General features: G+C 33.8%; 4 protein-coding genes across 4 annotated transcripts; all 4 read right to left on the reverse strand.

The window, feature by feature from the left end:
• Positions 1–1,748: 1,748 nt before the first annotated feature.
• Positions 1,749–3,494, reverse strand: LOAG_06282 (hypothetical protein; the record flags this gene model as incomplete). Its single annotated transcript, XM_003141818.1, has 3 exons — positions 1,749–1,946; positions 2,773–2,822; positions 3,416–3,494. The coding sequence occupies 3 exons, from the start codon at positions 3,492–3,494 to the stop codon at positions 1,749–1,751; spliced, it is 327 nt and encodes a 108-aa protein (XP_003141866.1).
• Positions 3,495–4,607: 1,113 nt separating this feature from the next.
• On the reverse strand, positions 4,608–6,971 carry LOAG_06283 (RWD domain-containing protein). Its single transcript, XM_003141819.2, has 6 exons — positions 6,854–6,971; positions 6,526–6,622; positions 6,282–6,419; positions 5,882–6,100; positions 5,426–5,662; positions 4,608–4,982 (listed from the first exon to the last, which is right to left on the reverse strand). The coding sequence occupies exons 1-6, from the start codon at positions 6,925–6,927 to the stop codon at positions 4,743–4,745; spliced, it is 1,005 nt and encodes a 334-aa protein (XP_003141867.1). The 5' UTR covers positions 6,928–6,971; the 3' UTR covers positions 4,608–4,742.
• Positions 6,972–7,133: 162 nt separating this feature from the next.
• On the reverse strand, positions 7,134–10,975 carry LOAG_06284 (hypothetical protein). Its single transcript, XM_003141820.2, has 8 exons — positions 10,703–10,975; positions 10,214–10,358; positions 9,874–9,944; positions 8,907–9,109; positions 8,591–8,665; positions 8,207–8,266; positions 7,948–8,062; positions 7,134–7,667 (listed from the first exon to the last, which is right to left on the reverse strand). Exons 1-8 carry the CDS (start codon positions 10,730–10,732, stop codon positions 7,614–7,616), a joined length of 753 nt encoding a protein of 250 aa, XP_003141868.1. The 5' UTR covers positions 10,733–10,975; the 3' UTR covers positions 7,134–7,613.
• A 1,418-nt stretch (positions 10,976–12,393) lies between these two features.
• Positions 12,394–12,558, reverse strand: LOAG_06285 (hypothetical protein; the record flags this gene model as incomplete). The annotated part of the gene is made up of 1 exon (XM_003141821.1): positions 12,394–12,558. One exon carries the CDS (start codon positions 12,556–12,558, stop codon positions 12,394–12,396), a length of 165 nt encoding a protein of 54 aa, XP_003141869.1.
• Between the last annotated feature and the right edge of the window lie 5,466 nt (positions 12,559–18,024).

An 18,024-nucleotide genomic window follows, 5' to 3' on the forward strand; every position in this document is an offset into this window, starting at 1 on the left:
ACTTCCCATTTCATTGTATCAGTAGAGAGAGATTATCAAATGCTTTCTGCTGATCATACTAATTCACAGCTACGTATATACCTCAGAAATTAAAATCTTCTGAGAAGACACTTTTGAATTCTTCCATCATAAGCCATATTTCACTTTTTAAAGGTCAAGCTATAAACCTGCTTGTTTAAACATGATAAGTGATTTGATCATTTAATGCATCGCATATGACCGTTTACTCATTTCTATATAATAAATCGATTTGCACACTTTTAATTCTTAAATCATTGAAGCATAGTCATTCAAGCACTGTCCTTGAACGAATGAATTGTCAGAGAAAGCACACAGTATAATTTCAAAATGATTGAATAACATTATCTAACAGCTGTTCTCCTTTTTTTCATCTAAAAGTATTACATTTAAGACAGCAATTTTTCAATAATAGTGAAAAAATAATAGTTAAAATAATAGTGTAAAATTCCATACGCACAGCTGTCTAAAATTACAGATCATATCTATTGTAGAATCTCAGTAAAGTGAAACCAAATTTTGAATATGTCATTGCCAGCTGTCTACGATGGCCGTGTCTCTTCTTTTTTTTTCATCCCTACATTTTCTGCTTTTGTATTTATTAGGTCTTTGAAACATCTTCCCTACCCAATTATGTCTTGATCAAAATAATTTAGTAATAAGCAAGAGAAGTTATACATTTATGGCTAAAGGTGCAAATGATCCTCTAGCATCGAAGAGAAGATATCACAGAATAAAACCGTAAACGTAAATGTTGTTAGTCACAATGCCGATGGCTCGATCGGCTGTCCTAACAACCAGTTAACCGCAGCAGTGCCCCATAGATTTGTTTTAAGCTATATGATGAATAAAGTAGAAAACTTCCAAATTGAATTAATTAAAATAAACCGGAAGACACAATCCTGATTACATTAATCCTAGTATACAAATTCAAGTAATTTCGAGTAATTCTTGATAAAATAAAAAAGAACCTATTCAGAAATAAGATTAGAATATATTCACACAGAATCTTCCACAACGTATTCGGATTGAAAGAATCATAGAAGGTCTCCATTTAGAGAACTTCATGCTTGATATCACTTTAAAGGAATTATGATAAGTTGCTGTTACTGTGCAATCATCAGTGATCCTAATCTTTTTCATCGCATAGAAGGCGCTAAGATTAAGCGAAGTAATGCTGAAGAAAATGATTTCCATTCACAAAGAAGATGAATCAAAACAGGGATATTCTTCTGATTTGTGTGATAATATGATAACGTCGTCGAACCTGATCACCTTTGTCAATCAGAAATAAAGAGAAGAAAAAGTAAGAAGAAGGCGAATTAAAGAAAAAGAAATTTCATTATAATCCTCATCTGATGGCTGCAAAACTCCAAATCCTTCTAGCGAAATCATAGCAAAGCGTAATAGAAATCGATGAAAGAAGTTCTAAATGAAATATGTGAAAAATTCGAACAACAAAACATAATGTAAAGCATTCTAAGAAAATATGAGAGAAAATTAGGAGGAGAAAGAGTCAGTTAACAAATCATTAATGCTTTATAATAGAATCAATAAAGAGTGAAGATAGTAAAGACGGTCTGAAAATTCTTCGCATTTTTAACAATATGAAACAAAACAATTTTAGATTTGTTTCCATCATTTTTTGATTGAATGAATAATTTTTAAAATGATACTCAAAATTATTCTAGCTCCAAAATAAATGTGCAATGCGAACTGCTTTTCACTTTTCACTGCATACCAAACTGCATTTCACTCTCTATTCCTTTCTCGTCGTATCCTGTGATATACAGTCCGTCCCGCTTGCCTTCTTTCAAATTATTTTCTAAGCTAACTTCTTCATCTGGAATTTTGTCGTACAGCGTAGTTAGTTCTCCGATTGTTTTGTCATCGGTAGTGAAGAGTTTAACCTCACATGTTTCTTGATGCTAATAAAACAAGTACATATAGAAACCAAAATCTTTGTATTCAGAGAAACAATTTGGAGCACACAAAAATTTCAAACTTTGTTGGAAGCTTCATTACGGAGAAGTTCAATGAGTTTGAAGAAGTAACCTGAGATATTTAGCAAATAGTAGCGAGTAATAGCAAATAAAGTAGCAAATAGTAGCAAGTAGTAGTAGTAGTAGTAGTTGGTTGTTGGTTATTGTTTGTTGTTTGTTGTTTGTTATTTGTTGTTTGTTGTTTGTTGTTGTTGTCGTTGTTGTAGTATGTTCAGAGGATAACTGCTACTGCAGGTACGTTCAAAGTATAACTGCAAGTAAATGGAAAAAAAAAGTTTGAAAGTGGAGAGCAAACCATATCAAACTAACTCATTCCACAAAAAAATGGATGTCCCAATGAAAATCTTTGAATGGCAAAATATGAAAATAGAAATATCAAACGATTCTACAGCAAAATGAATGGATTCTGACGATGCAAAAAACGCACCTTAATCAAACAACATTCAGTCATATCATCGTATGATGAGTAAGCGTGAATGAGGCTAGCAGAAACAACGCATCAAATTGATATGGCAGCGAGCAGAAGCATCGATTAAATCCTATTTTATGAAAAGTTATAGGGAATCTTAAAATGGAGCTCAAATCAAGTAAAGGCTGACAATAATTTTGTATCCGGATTTACAACCATTTAATAAAACGATATAAACATGCAGAAATCTTTATGACAAACGTTGGATTCTACTCATAATGATCTTCGGATTAAATTAATGAGACTTAACTATGAAAGGATTATTAATCGCAGCAAATATACTGTGCTACAGCATTTATAATCAGGCGTTTCTTTATGTCCATTCAACAGGCCTAGAAGTAAACGATATTGCGACAAAGTTTTTGTGAAAAAATGAAATATTTGGCTTCGAATGTCACTGCTAAAGTATAATTTTCGGTTAAAAACGTAGGATAAAAAAGAGAAGTTAAACATAAGTAAAACAAGTGGGAAAAAATAATGAATTGATCTTAGCACCAAAATAGGAGTGCGTTTGAAGATGGCCAAAGAACGTCAATTATATTGTTGAATTTTTTATTAATTTTAAAAAATACGAAGGAACAGAATACGAAATTTAGTTACCATATGGTTATATTGGGCCGGTAGTTAGTTATTTTTGACAAGTAGAAAAGTCGTGCATGTTTTATTCTGCGAAGACTGGCAAATTAGTTTCTAGCACAACTTAAGATATCTCATCATATCAAAAAGGTTGGCATCCAACTATAATACAACTACCACTAAATGCAAGTAAAACAATTCCCAATTTTTTCAAAAAGCGCCTATTCAAGACCCCTACCTCCTAAATGAAAAATGCATCATTGCTCATCAATAAGAATGGAAAGAAAACTGTTTGAAAATGGCTTGATGACTAAGATTAATAAAGCAGACACTTTTCAACAGTGCAAACCTGATAGGTTCGCATAGGTGCAAGTCGCTCTATCCTTTTTAAAGCGCAAAATATCGCAAACACGTAATAGATGTGACATTTAGGTCAACTCAACCTAAAAAATGCTACGAACATAAAATCTTGAAAGAAACGTGGAAGAAGGGTAAACATAAGACGAGGAAAATGATATAATGGGTTGTGTTTCTTCTAGAATCCTCCACTACATTTTTACCATCCTTAAAGGCCATCCGATCGAGTGTGCAAATAATTAGGTGAAGAAGCTAGCGATCGATCTGCATATCCATCTACTAAATTCCCAATTTGAAAGGAAAAAAATGACAATGCAACTCTTTTCCTTCCCCTTTTTTGAATTTTTCCCTCTTCACTGTTTCGAATAAAAGCAGTTAAAATAGATTATAAAATCGTCAACAAGTTTCTGAATTTTACACTACACCTGAAAACATCATGAAAAAATTGGAGCTTCACGTTTTACTTGGGTATCAATAAGTGAAATGCAGAATGAATTCACATATGCACAAGTATGCCAATAAACACCATCACCAGCACGTGGAATACATCAGCTAGCTAAAAGCGAAAGAAAAAAGAAAACGCTTGGAAAGATTTTGAACTAATCTCAAAGAATTGCTTAATACATTAAGAAATGAAACAGTTTCGGAAGAATTGTAATTTCGATTTTTAATACCAATGGAATAATTTCCAAGCAAAGTTCATTTCTTTTCGAATTTCTCACAAAAACTCGATTTCCTTCATGGCTTTTTATCCTAATAAACCTTGTACTATAATTGGGAAAATAATTTCAGAATAATTTTCGGACGCTGCCCAAGCCATAAGTTTGAGTAACATTATTAACAATAATCTAATCAACCAGTACAGAGTAACTGTTACAACATAGTTACAACACAATAATTTTCAAACTAGCTATATTTCAACTGTTTTCATCCATTCTTCAGCCGTGTTTAAAGAAAAGGTTTTAATTTCAAACAACAATCTGAAAGACCCATAATATTTCTATAGATAGTAGATTCTCATTGACACAAGAATTGAACAAGACACTGCTGAAAGGAAGGAAGGCAAGATTAATGAGTGTTGCAATTTTCAACTTGGATATTGACCATTCTTGTCAAGAAGGATGAAAAAATCTTCCAAAAACCGAAAAATATAAATCATAGCTATGAAATTTTAATCAACTTCATTTCTCTTCCAAAGCAACAAATATTTCAGACAGTCCCGTTTTTAATTTCCCAGTTAGACATGAAAATTAATTATATCACTGCTTAATATCTGATTTCTGTTCATCCAACCAACACATTCGAATGATCACCTCCTCCTATGTTGGAATGTAACCATTTCCACCTCGATCCTTCCTAAATTTCTCTTTAGAAGGACCATTTCTGTGTCCCATATTCCGATTTCGAAGTCGAAATAACGAATAAGGACGTCCTGATTTACATTTTTGATGATACAAAAATTGATAAGAAGGTCCAGCTGATAAATTTTCGACGCATTCAACGGCTTCGATATTTTCTTTCTGCTGAGATGATTTTGCAACGGGCCGTCTTTCAAACACCTGCAATAAACAGTTGAATATTTCAGGAAATTTTATGAAGACTTCCTTAAATGAAAAAAACTGCATCAGTAAGCCTCGGCCAAACACACAACTGACATATATATCGGCCTGATTGAAGTTGAAGATCAGTTACTATATATTTAGCTCACCTCGAAGTAATGTGAAATGAAACAGTGGTATTCTTCCAAATCAGCGGTTCTCACACGCGCAGTCTTTCCTAGGACTCACAATAAACACAACAGTGAAATTACAAACGAAGGAACTATGATCACGTGATCTTTAAAACAATGCCGATAGTTGAAGGCCGCAACCTCAATGAATTTGTTACGTGAGCCAGAACTTCAGTAACATAATGAGAAGTGTAGTAGTGAAAGGTATGTATAGTAGTAAAAGGTATTAATGATACCACTCAAAAAAAAAAACTAAGAATAAGTTAAACTCACAATATCATCAGTGATTAGATAACGCTTCCGTTCCACCTCCGGATCGATTAAACCACCTTTAGCCTTCTGTCGTTCGAAAATTGGCTGTAATTCTTCTAGCTTTGTTCGCCATTCTTTCCAGTTAAATTCAAACTTTTCTTCATCTCCAATAATTTCATCCAAAGTGATCGATTCCCGATCAACTACTGATAAATCCTGTTCACTCAGTGGTGTTCGACATACAGGACATTTTAAAACCTTTAAACGCTTTAAGGTTTATCTTTCTATTAGCGAATTAGAAAGATTTAACTTGAAATGGCTTTAATTATGGAATAATTTTTGCTCAAATCCCTCATGCATCACATCTCAAAAATATAATTTTCGCTCAAAATTTTTGTGCATCTCACTATATCCCAAAAATCATATCTTCATCAGGTGGTATCATTAGATTTAGAGATCAAGTAACAAAATTTACACCTGATCCACTTTTGACTTCATATCTTCTGGCCATTCACTAAGTTCTCGCTTGATTTCATCTTCTGTATAGTTTACGTAACGTACAAAACAATTCTGATGAATATAATGGTCACAGTTTGATGTGCAAAAAACGCTAGTTTCAGCGCTAAATCCGTCCAAGCACACTGGACAAACAGCGCATGGAAAATTTTGCTCAGTTTCCACAAATTTTTGGATCATCTGGAAATATTCCAGAATATATTATTTAAAAAAAGTAGTTGAACAATTCAATGCTCATTTCAACGGAGTTGTATAGTCGTAAGTGTACGAAACCAGCAACAATAACTACCATTAAATTTTCAACCAATTACCAGCAGTATCAGTTTTAACTACAAAAGCAAATAGAAATGAACATTCTAACTTGAAAGATATCATAAAGGATAGGCATATCCATATTGGCTTCAGTATACTCGTAGATTCTTTTCTGAAGAATATTTGCATTGTTTTCATCAAGTCCTCGCTGCTGTCGTAAATAAATTTTTGGAGATATTCTCGGGTACTGAAAAGCATTTATTATTGTCCAAATCAAAAGTCGGAGATTCAATATTAGTTTAAAAATTCGACTAACAGAGCTACTTTTGACCACGCCAACAGTTAGAATTTACCTGCTCAGGCAATTCGATAACAACATGAATACTCGCTGCACACAGTGATTGCGATAGTGCTGATCGTATTTTCATGCTTAATACTATCGTTGGAGAGCTAAAATTCACGAAAACAATAACTTGGAAAAACTGATGATGAATTACTTATCCAGAATTCTGGTTTTTAAAACTAATGCTTGAAAATATGATACACTCGCAGCAACTGAATGACCGTCATCATAACAATTAACATATTAAACCATCGCTCCTGAAACTATACATAACTTCCAAAAATGAAGAGCTGGGAAATTAGCTTTCCGTTTCAAACTAAAAAAAACGATGAGATTACTTCTTTGAACTTCTCTCGACTACGAGTTCATCACCATATATGCTCTGCAGTATCTCAACTTCCTCCTCGGCCATTATTAAATTTTACAATCGTTGACCTTCGGAAATCTCCCCTGTAAAACAAAGATGTAGTATCATTCCCACCGCACCGTAGAACAGGCTAAACACTGCCTTGTCTAAAATCAAGTGACCATCAACTTCGTGTCACTAAATACCAATTCTTATTTTTGTATATCGAAGTAACCAATTTTTAATTCTCGCCGGATTTTACACATGTCTCCCACAGTTTGCTTAAAATTTATTTGGATTTAAACTGAAATATGCGGCGGCAAATAATCCTATTCTACTAGCATAATATAAAGCTCATCTCATTAATAAATTTATTAATCGTTACTTTTCAACGGAGAAATATAAAAACATGGCAATTGTTGTATGAAGTATCGTTAACAAAACAACAAAATACGACAAATGAAAGGGCTGTGATTAAGATAACCTCTTAATCGTGACTAGCGAGATTTTTCATCAGCACATAAATATCATGAACTGCCGTTTCAGAGTTGTTAGATTCTTATCATTAATCCCTAAAGTTATTCGCAGCACGATCAAACATTTTTTAACAGTTTTTTTCAAAATGGTTAAAAATGACACAGTAAATAGGAGGCTGCAATGAATGATATATATATAAATGACATTCTGCAACAGATACTACAAACACATGAAGAGAAAAAGAATTTATTGTCACTCGTGGATTAAATAGATAATCAATTCTTATTCAATCCAAATCGTTCTGCGCGTTTCTGCTTTTTTATTTCCAACTGTAAACAATTAATAATAACTAAAAACATCCAGAAATGAATTCAGCAGTTCACTTCTCTTTGAAAGAAAAATATTCTTCAATAACACTTGATGAATGTCACTTTTCTGACGGTGATAATTTCGCCAAGTGACCTGTTCATCACTAGCAAACAAAATTTGCAAATGTAAGGGAAGCAAGGAAATATTCAAAAACTTATTTTGTAACTGAACTGTATTGTTTTTATTAACATTACTGATTTTTGTCATCAGTGATGTACTAAATGCAAAGGAAGAAGATACCTCTGCTTCTTCAGAGCATAAACCGAAACGTTTCCCACGCCTTTCTAATACCTCCAATGAGGCTTTCTCAACTTTACCAGTAATGACCGCATTGCTTTCATTATCAATGCCAAATCTGTAATAGGAATAAAATAGTACTATTAATCTAGTCAATATGATACTTGCGCAAAATCTGAATTTTAAGATTTTGAATTCTTTCCGTCTTCGATATCAATACACAAAAGATCACTTAACTCTAGCCATATATACCAGCAGTTACCTTTTAGCTCGTCTATCTAAAATTTCCTGCATTTTTTCAGTCTCGCTGACAATGCCAAATCTGCAATCCATTCATGATTTGATTTCATTTCTTTTCATGACAATGAAAAAACTAGTTTCCCTATATTTACAAAGGACTTTTTCCCATGAAGTTAAATTTCGCACTACACAGCATTCAGCTAAAAGAACAAATTATCAGAATTTTTTTACTTCAACGAAGACCAATTATTTGAACAAGTACAGCATTATCTGAACAAGTCCTCAGCAAGTACTATATAATATGATTAGAATTATCGTGCTTGGCTAAAACATAGTATTTCAGATTAAATTGTTCTTCTACGAAAAATTACAAATAAAATATTTCAGGAAATTTAAACACGCAAACCTCTCTGCTCTCTTTTTCTTTTTCTCTGTTAGGATTTCACCGATGCTTGCATCTGCACTCAACTGCATGCCGAATCTTCAAAAAAAAAAAGGAAAAAAAAAGAAACTGGATGGTTAACATTTGACTATATACGCAGTATGCGAAATTTATTATTCCCAAAGAAAATGATAAATCGCTACGACTTTTGTCACAATTTATAACTCAAACCATTAATTGGTCACTATTTGTTGGATTCAAGCCAAAGCGAGTTACCGAACCGCACATGAACTTAAAATCTATTCCCATGTTATAGTTTTACAAAAAGTGATATAATTACCGTTCAGCGCGTTTCTGTTTCATTTGTTCATCGCACAACGGCAAACCGAAACGTTGAGCTCGTTTCAGCTTGGCATCCAATGAGTTAATCATTGCTTCTGTTTTCTTGTTCATTTCAGCTAGTTGATTATTTCTGGACGCCCCAGCTACATATAGTGATGATGTCATTACTGATGCTGATGGTATCGCTGTAGTTGAATCTTCCTGAAAAAAAGAAACTTCATTATCAAAATTTTTGAAATGAATGAAGATGCCAAACATACTTTGAGCAACAACTCAAGTTTGTTTTTCTGATGCAAAGTATCAGAATTCCGTTGCTTTGCAAAGTAATCAATAGCTACGTATTTTCCTTCAAAATGAAAGAACTTCAGCTCATTACTTTTCCTCTTGCTACTAAAACTTGTTTTGTATTAAAATATTATTCTGCAGGCATTACAGCATCTCGACTATTGCCAATGCTGCAGTTCATACATATTGGTTTTAGGTTATAAGAGTCATCCCGCATTGATCTGTAAGCCAATTATTGAGTAGGACCACACATAAATGAATAAAGAAAGGAGGGTGTTTTTTTTAATTTGCCTCCTCCCTTTGTAAAAGCAGAAATCGACCTACAGAACACACTTCTCAACCGTCTTCCAAAGATGCATTTATCAATTTATCTGTCGAATAAGATCGTTTAGAAATATTTCGAAAAAGAGTGGAAAATTTCTTTTTTCCCTCTGAAAACCTATTAGAAGCATTCCTCATTTTGTGATTTATTAATTGTATCGAAAGAGTCAAAGTCAACAGAGTATCCTGCAGCTGTTTTTCTCTAGTGGAACTAGGCTAGTAGTTCTCATTACATAATACAACCTACAGTGCGCAAAAAATACGCTCTAATTTGGTTTCTCTAAATTTCTTGTGAACTCAGTGAATATAGAGTCTTGGTTGGATTGTGACAGTCTGAAATTATTAAATAGCAAACATACCTTCTTTTTCACTGAAGTATCTGGTCCCAAAATGTCGTCTTCATTTATTGCACCTTCCAGCACCGTTTCCTCTATAAAATACTCATCTGCACATACACAAAAATTTTAAGCTGCAAACCGAACAGTACCGTAAATGGGCATTCTGAGAGACTTGATAAGGTAAACAAAAACGTTCAGTTTAATTAACTTTATCTATGGAAATGAATAATCCAGAAACCAAAACAAACCTACGTAACCACAAATAAAATTATCCAGTTACGGAAAATCTGACTTCCACGCTTACCAAAAACACCAGAAAAAAAGAATATTCTAAATAAAATTATGGCACTACTCAATTCACCTAGGCTGTCCTTTGAAGCACTGACATCCGAATTCAGTATCGTATCTTCAGCAGCATAACTTCCTTTGAGACGTTCGATTAACCCAACCTTCGTACCATCTGTTGGGAGACCGCGCGATCGTAGATGCTCACGGAGCTGAACAACCTGCAAACTCAAGCTAACAATCTATAAATAAATAGCTGCATATACTGTACACTTTTTATTTTTATTCGGATAGCTTCAATGGTTTATACATAGCAAATATAAATTTTTAATATCTATCGCCTGGCTATCTAATTTGAATTTGGAGTCTATTTACAGTACCACATCTGCAAATATACTTGACATCGAAGACATTATCCAAAAACTTACAGACAGAATCCACTGATTTCAGAATTCAGTTTTAAATCTTTCACTTTCTTTCTAGCACTGATCACATCCAACGAACTATAAACCATAAAATCTTATACGAAGCAAAAAAAACAAGTAGTTTCAAATAATTCAAATACCGTCATCTTTGATAGGTCCTTTGTCGACATTGTTGAGTTTGTATACTCTCAACAGTAATCCCTTAAACCTGAAGTAACTGAAATCCTGCCCTAAAATTTAAGAAGCGCTTCAGTAAAAATAAGTGTGAAAGGACTCGACAACACGACGTTTACGCGAACTTTTCTACTACTTATGCTAATAACGATATCCAATAGACCACAATTATATTTCAATTTATTCCTTATGGGTCAGTGAGAACTGAAACCCTAAGAGTATCAATGTCTCTTTCGAAAAAAAGCACAACGCAATCTATCAAACAAATATCACTATTTCTGGACTGATTATAGCTACTTCAATCTTCTCTTCCACTATTTCCACCCTTAGGAATTAGAGAGTAAAAGTCCACAACCATCGCATCAATCCCGAAACGCTTCTCCCCTCTCTCCTGTCTCCTCCCCAGAACATACCACACCACGAGACCTCCTACATCAGTTCCCAACATCACGTGGTCCATCAAACCGTATTGCTGAATCACGAACTCCTTTCAACAATATAATCCGAAATGAAAACAGACTGACTTCCAGACCCACTATACTAGTTACAAACAAGATATTTTCCACTGCTGGTGCTCAAGGAGGTTTGTATTTGTCGGTTATCAGTGGTTGAACAAATCCTTATGAATGTATTGTTGTGATGTGTAAATCACATATGTAAAATCACATATCTTATTTTACACATATCTTACTAGCAATTCATTGACGATGACAAGAGAACTGCACCGCAGTTAGCTCCTTTAACTTTTCAATTAAATGACACTTTAGCATTCACGTTAAATCTCTACCGAAATCAGCTTTCTTTTTTCCACGGGAGTTATCGAGAAAGCCGTGTTTTGCTGGGAAAGTTCTCGTTGTTTTATTGGCTAGCAACGAAGAATAATTCTGCGGAAGGCTTGTTAAGTTTGGAATATTTATTCTTTTTTAAAGTAATAAACAGACATCAACGAATAATATGGTTAGAGTCAATTACTAGACTGGTTTGGAAGTCCTTATTAAAATATTTGGAGCATGCCGCTAATCGAGGAGAGATAACGATGGGAATGAACTAAGTGATCGATTCTCCTGTTTATTTAGTGCGAATGGTTTAAATATTCCATTATTTCTTTAATAGATCAGAAGAAGGTTACAATAGAGGAGCTTGTTGGCTACAGTAATTTGGTATAAGAATATAAGTTTTTCTCGGTAAATATACTGGAATATGTTCAAACAAGGAATGTTGTCAGCATCACATAAACCTTATATCTGTGATCCAGACATTGCAATTAAAATAAAATAATAAATCGGGTTTTCTATAAAAATATGCCGGTTTTTCCGACATTCCCGACTGACGAAGATTAAAGACCTTCAAGGAAGGAATTATATAACAAATCAATGGCAGATGAAAATTTTTAATGTGCCAAGTTTGACTATCAATTTAAGGGATGGAAGTTAAACAAATGATTCATTGCTTTAAGATCGAAACATTTATATTACATTATTTCTGTCTACTGAATCATTCATCTAAAAAATATTCAAATTAAACAGACTTTTAAAGACCATATTCATATTGTTATAAATCTACATCGAGGTATTTACAATATAAAACGTTTGATCTGATAAAATCGGGTTTTCCCGATACTTCCGATTGAAGGAGATTAAAACCTTCAGAAAAGGAATTAGCGAAAGATATTTTGTTTGAATTCGTCGTTCTGTAGCACCCCAGTTCGTGAAACGATTGGTTCTTGTTCATCAACTTCCCGAGTTGTTTTCTCAAATGCTGCTAATTTGAAATTCCAGAGGATATAACAAATTACTGGCCTGATAAGTTTTCCATAAGGCATTTCTAATAGACGTTTCTTGTTTGTCCATCTTTATCTCTTTTTATTTCCTTTATTCTGACCAATTTCCACGATCACGAGGAATTTCGGGTTCATTAATCACAAAATTTCATTCAACAATTTCGTTCTAACATGGCATTCTCAATTTTAAGGGAAATATCTTCCCTTTGCTTACATTCTCTAAGATTAATTAAAATACTCATTCCTTCATATTTTCCAGAGTATATCAAGGTTTTGAGGGCGTTTAACCAATACTTGGTAAGTCTTTTCTTTGAATTTAGTTTATGAGGAATAAATTCGTCGTGGTCGTCGTCTTTGGTAGTGAGTTTGGAGAAGCGTTAGGTGAGATGAAATCAAAAAGGCATGATGACGTAGTCATCAAAATTTACATAATTTAGTAATCAGGTATTGAGTATACCTTTTATTTCCACCATTAAAATGATAAGCTTTCTTTCCTACAACAATTTTTCATTTATAGCTTTTCTCACTGTTGTCGAAAAACAGAAAAATTTCACGATATGTTGATACAATCAAAAGATTTGTGTTACAGAATTCCAGTACAAATGTTGTTTAGAATATTTCCCAGATAAAGGATTCGTCACACAAAAATAAGATAAATGTTTTTCTGTACCTAAAGTGGTGAGTCATTTATCTACAAATCGTGTGAAAATGTTTTAATCTTATAAGGAATCTGATGGTAGGAACATTGCACATATCCAGTAAACTAATTCACATTTATTAATCTTTTATGTAAAGTTTATGTATTTTCGCCTATTCAAACATCTGGATTATATTCGGATTTTCGGTCCCAGCTGTTATTATATTTCAACTACAAAAAACTTTACCATCGATAGACCTGTTCACTGTACAACCCACTAATTCCTCAACAATTGCCATTTTTGTCAATCCAATCGTTTTTTTACAAGCTCCTCCGTTCCATCGGGCTCTTGGTATTATATTCTTTCAAATCATCCTTTTTCTTGCTCAGAATTTTGTTGGTTTATTGTTCTGTTCCATAATGCTCTAAAAGATCAGTTGAAATTGGTTCATATTATCGCTTATGACAAATTCAAGATATCCGGTCTAGCAATGAAACTTCTTAGAATGTGCAAAAAGCTTTCGACAGATAAGTTTTCTGCCAGTTTGAAATGTACTGCTCTCTCAGTGAAACATGTGAATAGAGCTACCCACCTAATAGTTATACCAGTACCAATCTTGTAGAAAGAGGATCCAAATAGTCCAATCCAACTTGTGCAAAGGTTCTGAGTGTTTGATTCGATTTTCTGGAAATTGAGGCATGACGGTAACTTGAATGGTTTAGCATTCTAGTAGCTACAACCTATGCATTGGTTTAAGACTCGTTTGACTTCTGTTCTGTCCTTCAGTATCCATAATTTATGTCTCATTTCTGAGAGTGTGTAAACAATTCAAGCATGATACAAGTCTTCATGCTATTGTCTAATCAGGAGCTCGGTTATTGGATTATGCCTCGATAGGCAGATTGGGTATTTATTATTGTCGTCTAATTCTAAGTTTTATAATTTACTTCTTGATCTCCATAATTTTCCAGTTTCATTGTAACATAAATTCCACTTATTTCATTTTCGACTACTTCTTCGGACTGTTTCAACTGGTACCCGCTAATTTGTATCGTCGATTGCGATTAGGTTTTCAGTAGACAATGATTTGAACATAGTAATTTTTCCTTTGTTGTTAGTTTTATAAACTTAAAGACCCAGGCTATCGTTCTTAATAACCTCAGCCATTTGCTAAAATGCCCACCTTTGCGACAGTATTTTTTTCCGTTTCTTCATTTTCGTTTTTTATGAACTCATACTTTCATTGTAGCCAATCAGTTTCTTTTTCTTCAATCATAGCGGTCTTTTCTACCATGGCTTATAATTTTTGAGTTTATGGAAAAAAGTTCTTTTGTTGCTACATCAACTGAGTTATGTCATTTAAAATATATAGTGGAATGAGAATTTTGTCTTTCGAGTTCCCTCGACTAGATTTCAATAGAATTTTGGAAGCAGTTTTAGAATGATTTCTTATCCAGTGCAATGCAAATTGGGAATCCTACCATAATGTTACTTATTGTGTTTTCTAGATCCAATCGCTTTATTATGAATTGAGCTATTCGCACCCCAAGCTAGTAATTCTGGAGCAATTCGAAACTTTGCAAAAATCAAAAATGGTTCTGGTCCTTTAATCCCTTAGTTTGATGCGTATATTGCTGCCGAATAAGGTATACTTGACATATTAGTGTAAACATAGATTTCCATTTGTTCTAAGGTTTTTGTTGCAAACCGCGGCAGTACTTTTACATTTATTGGTCATTCACTTATGAAGGATTCCCAATGTTCTTTGCCCTCTTCACTTATAATTTGACCCCATGAGTTATTCCTCCACAAGTCTTGGAAGAATAATTTGAATCATATCGTTATGGGAACTAAAAATTCCAATGGATCATACTGAGAGGCGACGAACTGTGGAATTGTCCTTTTAGCTAGTTTTTTTCGAATTCATAGTTTAAAGTTATTTGAAAGATATCTTTACTGAATCCACAGGTGTCGGATTAAAGTTATGCTCAAATAAAATTTCCATATTATCTAACAGACCGGGTGATGAAATTTTGTAAAATTAAAAGCAATGAAAAGGATATAAGCTAACACAGCACAAAGACTGCATAACACAAAGATGTCTCGGTACCTACACAACAATGCCAAAGGGCAGTCAGTCATACCTCCATGATAATCCCGATGGAGCTTACAAAACTCCTCCCTAATCCTTATATATACATAAGGAAAAATCCAAAACAGTTCAGTTTCTACAGTCAAACAGACAATACAGCCTCTTCGCTTATTCTCCACGACTGAACCACAAACAACGACACTATTCGCTAAATACATTTCTTGTAGCATATCCCCAACTCAACGACCTATCAACTAACCGACAGTCAAATTATTATCGAAGGCAACGACAAGGAATCTTAGTTGATCAGATTGCTTGCTTTTTGCATAGCTTATCACTGCTTACCAATTCACCGCATGATATATACATATATATATATATATAGATATACTTTACATCTTTTTTGTTGTTAACTAATAATATTGTGAGGAACAATATTACTGTCGTGACAAAAATTAAGAGAATTAGAAGATGAAGACTACTGTTCTTGTTAGTAATAAAGCAGTTATGTTTTTGAAAGAATGACTTACTGAATACTAGTTGGTTATGTGTTGAGGAGTATGGCAGTTATTCTTTATTGTTGTTCGAATAACAAATACAATAAAAATAGGTTAGAACTAATTCCGATTATAGTAGAATGAAGTCCAAATTAATAAAGTAGAATAATGGAAGAAATATTGAAGTAGCAATTCGTAAACGGAGAGGAAATAAATCAAGATTGTGTTGAATAGAGTTGAGTGGCGACGGGGAAAAAATTAACATTGGTTCTTGCTAGAGATTCTTAGGGTTTATATATGGGATGTGTGAAAAGGAACAATCATTACATATTGACAGTATTCTCACAGGTTCAAGAAAAATTTACATATAAGAACAGTTTTCTTTAGAAAAAATTGCGCAGAAATTGTTTTATCTGATGTACAGCTTTCTCACCATTGTATAAAAGATTTTGCATGGGATAAAGCCTTTACAAATTAGTTACCATATATGCACAAAACATCAGAAAAAGCACTTTTAGTAGATTAGATAGCTGACTCATGACTTTAAACATGAGAAAAAAATATATAAATGCGATCTATTTGAATGAATGATTTTATGATACATAACTATTTCAGTTTTTCCGACAATTACATCCCGAATAAATCTATATCGCCGAGAAACGAATTCAACAAATTAGCTTTCCCGATAGAAATTTTATGGTGGCACGAGCCGGGAAGGAATGTCATTTACAATAATACAGAGCGCAAACCCGACGAAGAGGAAGCTAATCAAAGTTCTTAATAAAGTGAAAGAATTGGGTCTGAGACTATTCGACAAACAATCACCTCACAAAGAGTTATACGAACATATGAAGCACGAAAAGGAACTATCAAAGAAATGATAGGAAGAAATGAAGCACATATAAGAGTGTTGGAATGCATCAACAAAGAATGGAGGGATTTTATTTGTACGATTTCTCTTCAACAACAGAAGACAGAAAATAGAAAGTACGCGGAAATGACAGAAGGTCATCAAGGAGTATTGAACCTAATAAGTTGAGGGATGGGAGCAGTGGCAACTTTAAAAAGATATGAAGACGAGAGTTTACGTAATCTCAGATCAAAAGGGGAGTTCGCGAGCGAACTATCACAACAAGAAAGAGAGGAATCTGTTCAAGCAGCTCAGAGAGCGACAGTTAAATTGATTCAACTACAACTGCCAATGTTTAGCGGAATCCTCGAAACTGGAGAGCATTCTGCAGCGGCTTTGAAGCAGTGGTATATAACCAGGACCTTTCAAACATCCAGAAACTCAATTATCTCATTTCGCGCTCAAGAAATGAAGCATTACAAGCAGTTGATGGATACGAGGTTGCGCCAAAGAATTACAATCTTGTTCGAGAGATATTTATGGAGAAATACGGTGATACGTATATTATCGCAAGTTTGTTTTGCAACGGTCTTTTCTAGTTAGGAAAAATAATCGTGAATGGAAAACAACAATCGAATGGGAGAAAATTTAGAACATACAAGTTTATAAGTAATTGTGGAAAAGAACTGGCCAAGACGCATCCTGATTAAAGTTCATGGGCAGAGATTAAAAGGTAAGTTTTGATCAGCAAACAGGTTGAGACAATTCCTAAGAGAGTTGGTGAAGTTAGAGAAAGTTGTAACTCAAAGTCAAACTTCTACTAATGAAGTCGGGAATAAGCCAACTCAATCTACCATAAATCGACAGTTCCAAAATGGCGGACAATTCAAAAATGAGACGTCGGTCTTAATTATATTAAAGCCACTGGATTAGACAGAGAACAGATTGAGAAAACTCCAACAAGATATTGTGTCTTCTGTAATAAAGATCATTGGGACGAACAATGTCGAAACCATCCAACCTTGACATATTAAACACGGAAAATAGTGTGAGATATATTGATGCAGTAACTGGATAATTATTTGTGAGGGCTACTTAAAATATGTCATGACCCCTATTTGCAAGCATTTTCTTTGAATATTTTGTATTTAATGCTATTTGAAATGAATGGGAAGCAGGAGAATCTATTTGTTTCAAAAATTGTCTTAGTTACCATTGGTTATACTTCTACTTATACTTGATGTTTTATATAATGAAAGCTGGGAAATATGCGCTCCACGGATTCAATTTCTTAAACGTAAACATAATATCCGTGTGCAGGTTATGTGTATTTCCTTTTTTCCAGACCTTAATTTTATTGTTTGTGAAGGTGTTTAGATCTTCCTGAGAAGACGCCTTACTTTCCTTCCCAACATCGAAGATTAGGTGGTT

Source organism: Loa loa (assembly GCF_000183805.2).
Source record: "Loa loa unplaced genomic scaffold supercont3.58, whole genome shotgun sequence".
NCBI lineage: Eukaryota > Metazoa > Nematoda > Chromadorea > Rhabditida > Onchocercidae > Loa > Loa loa.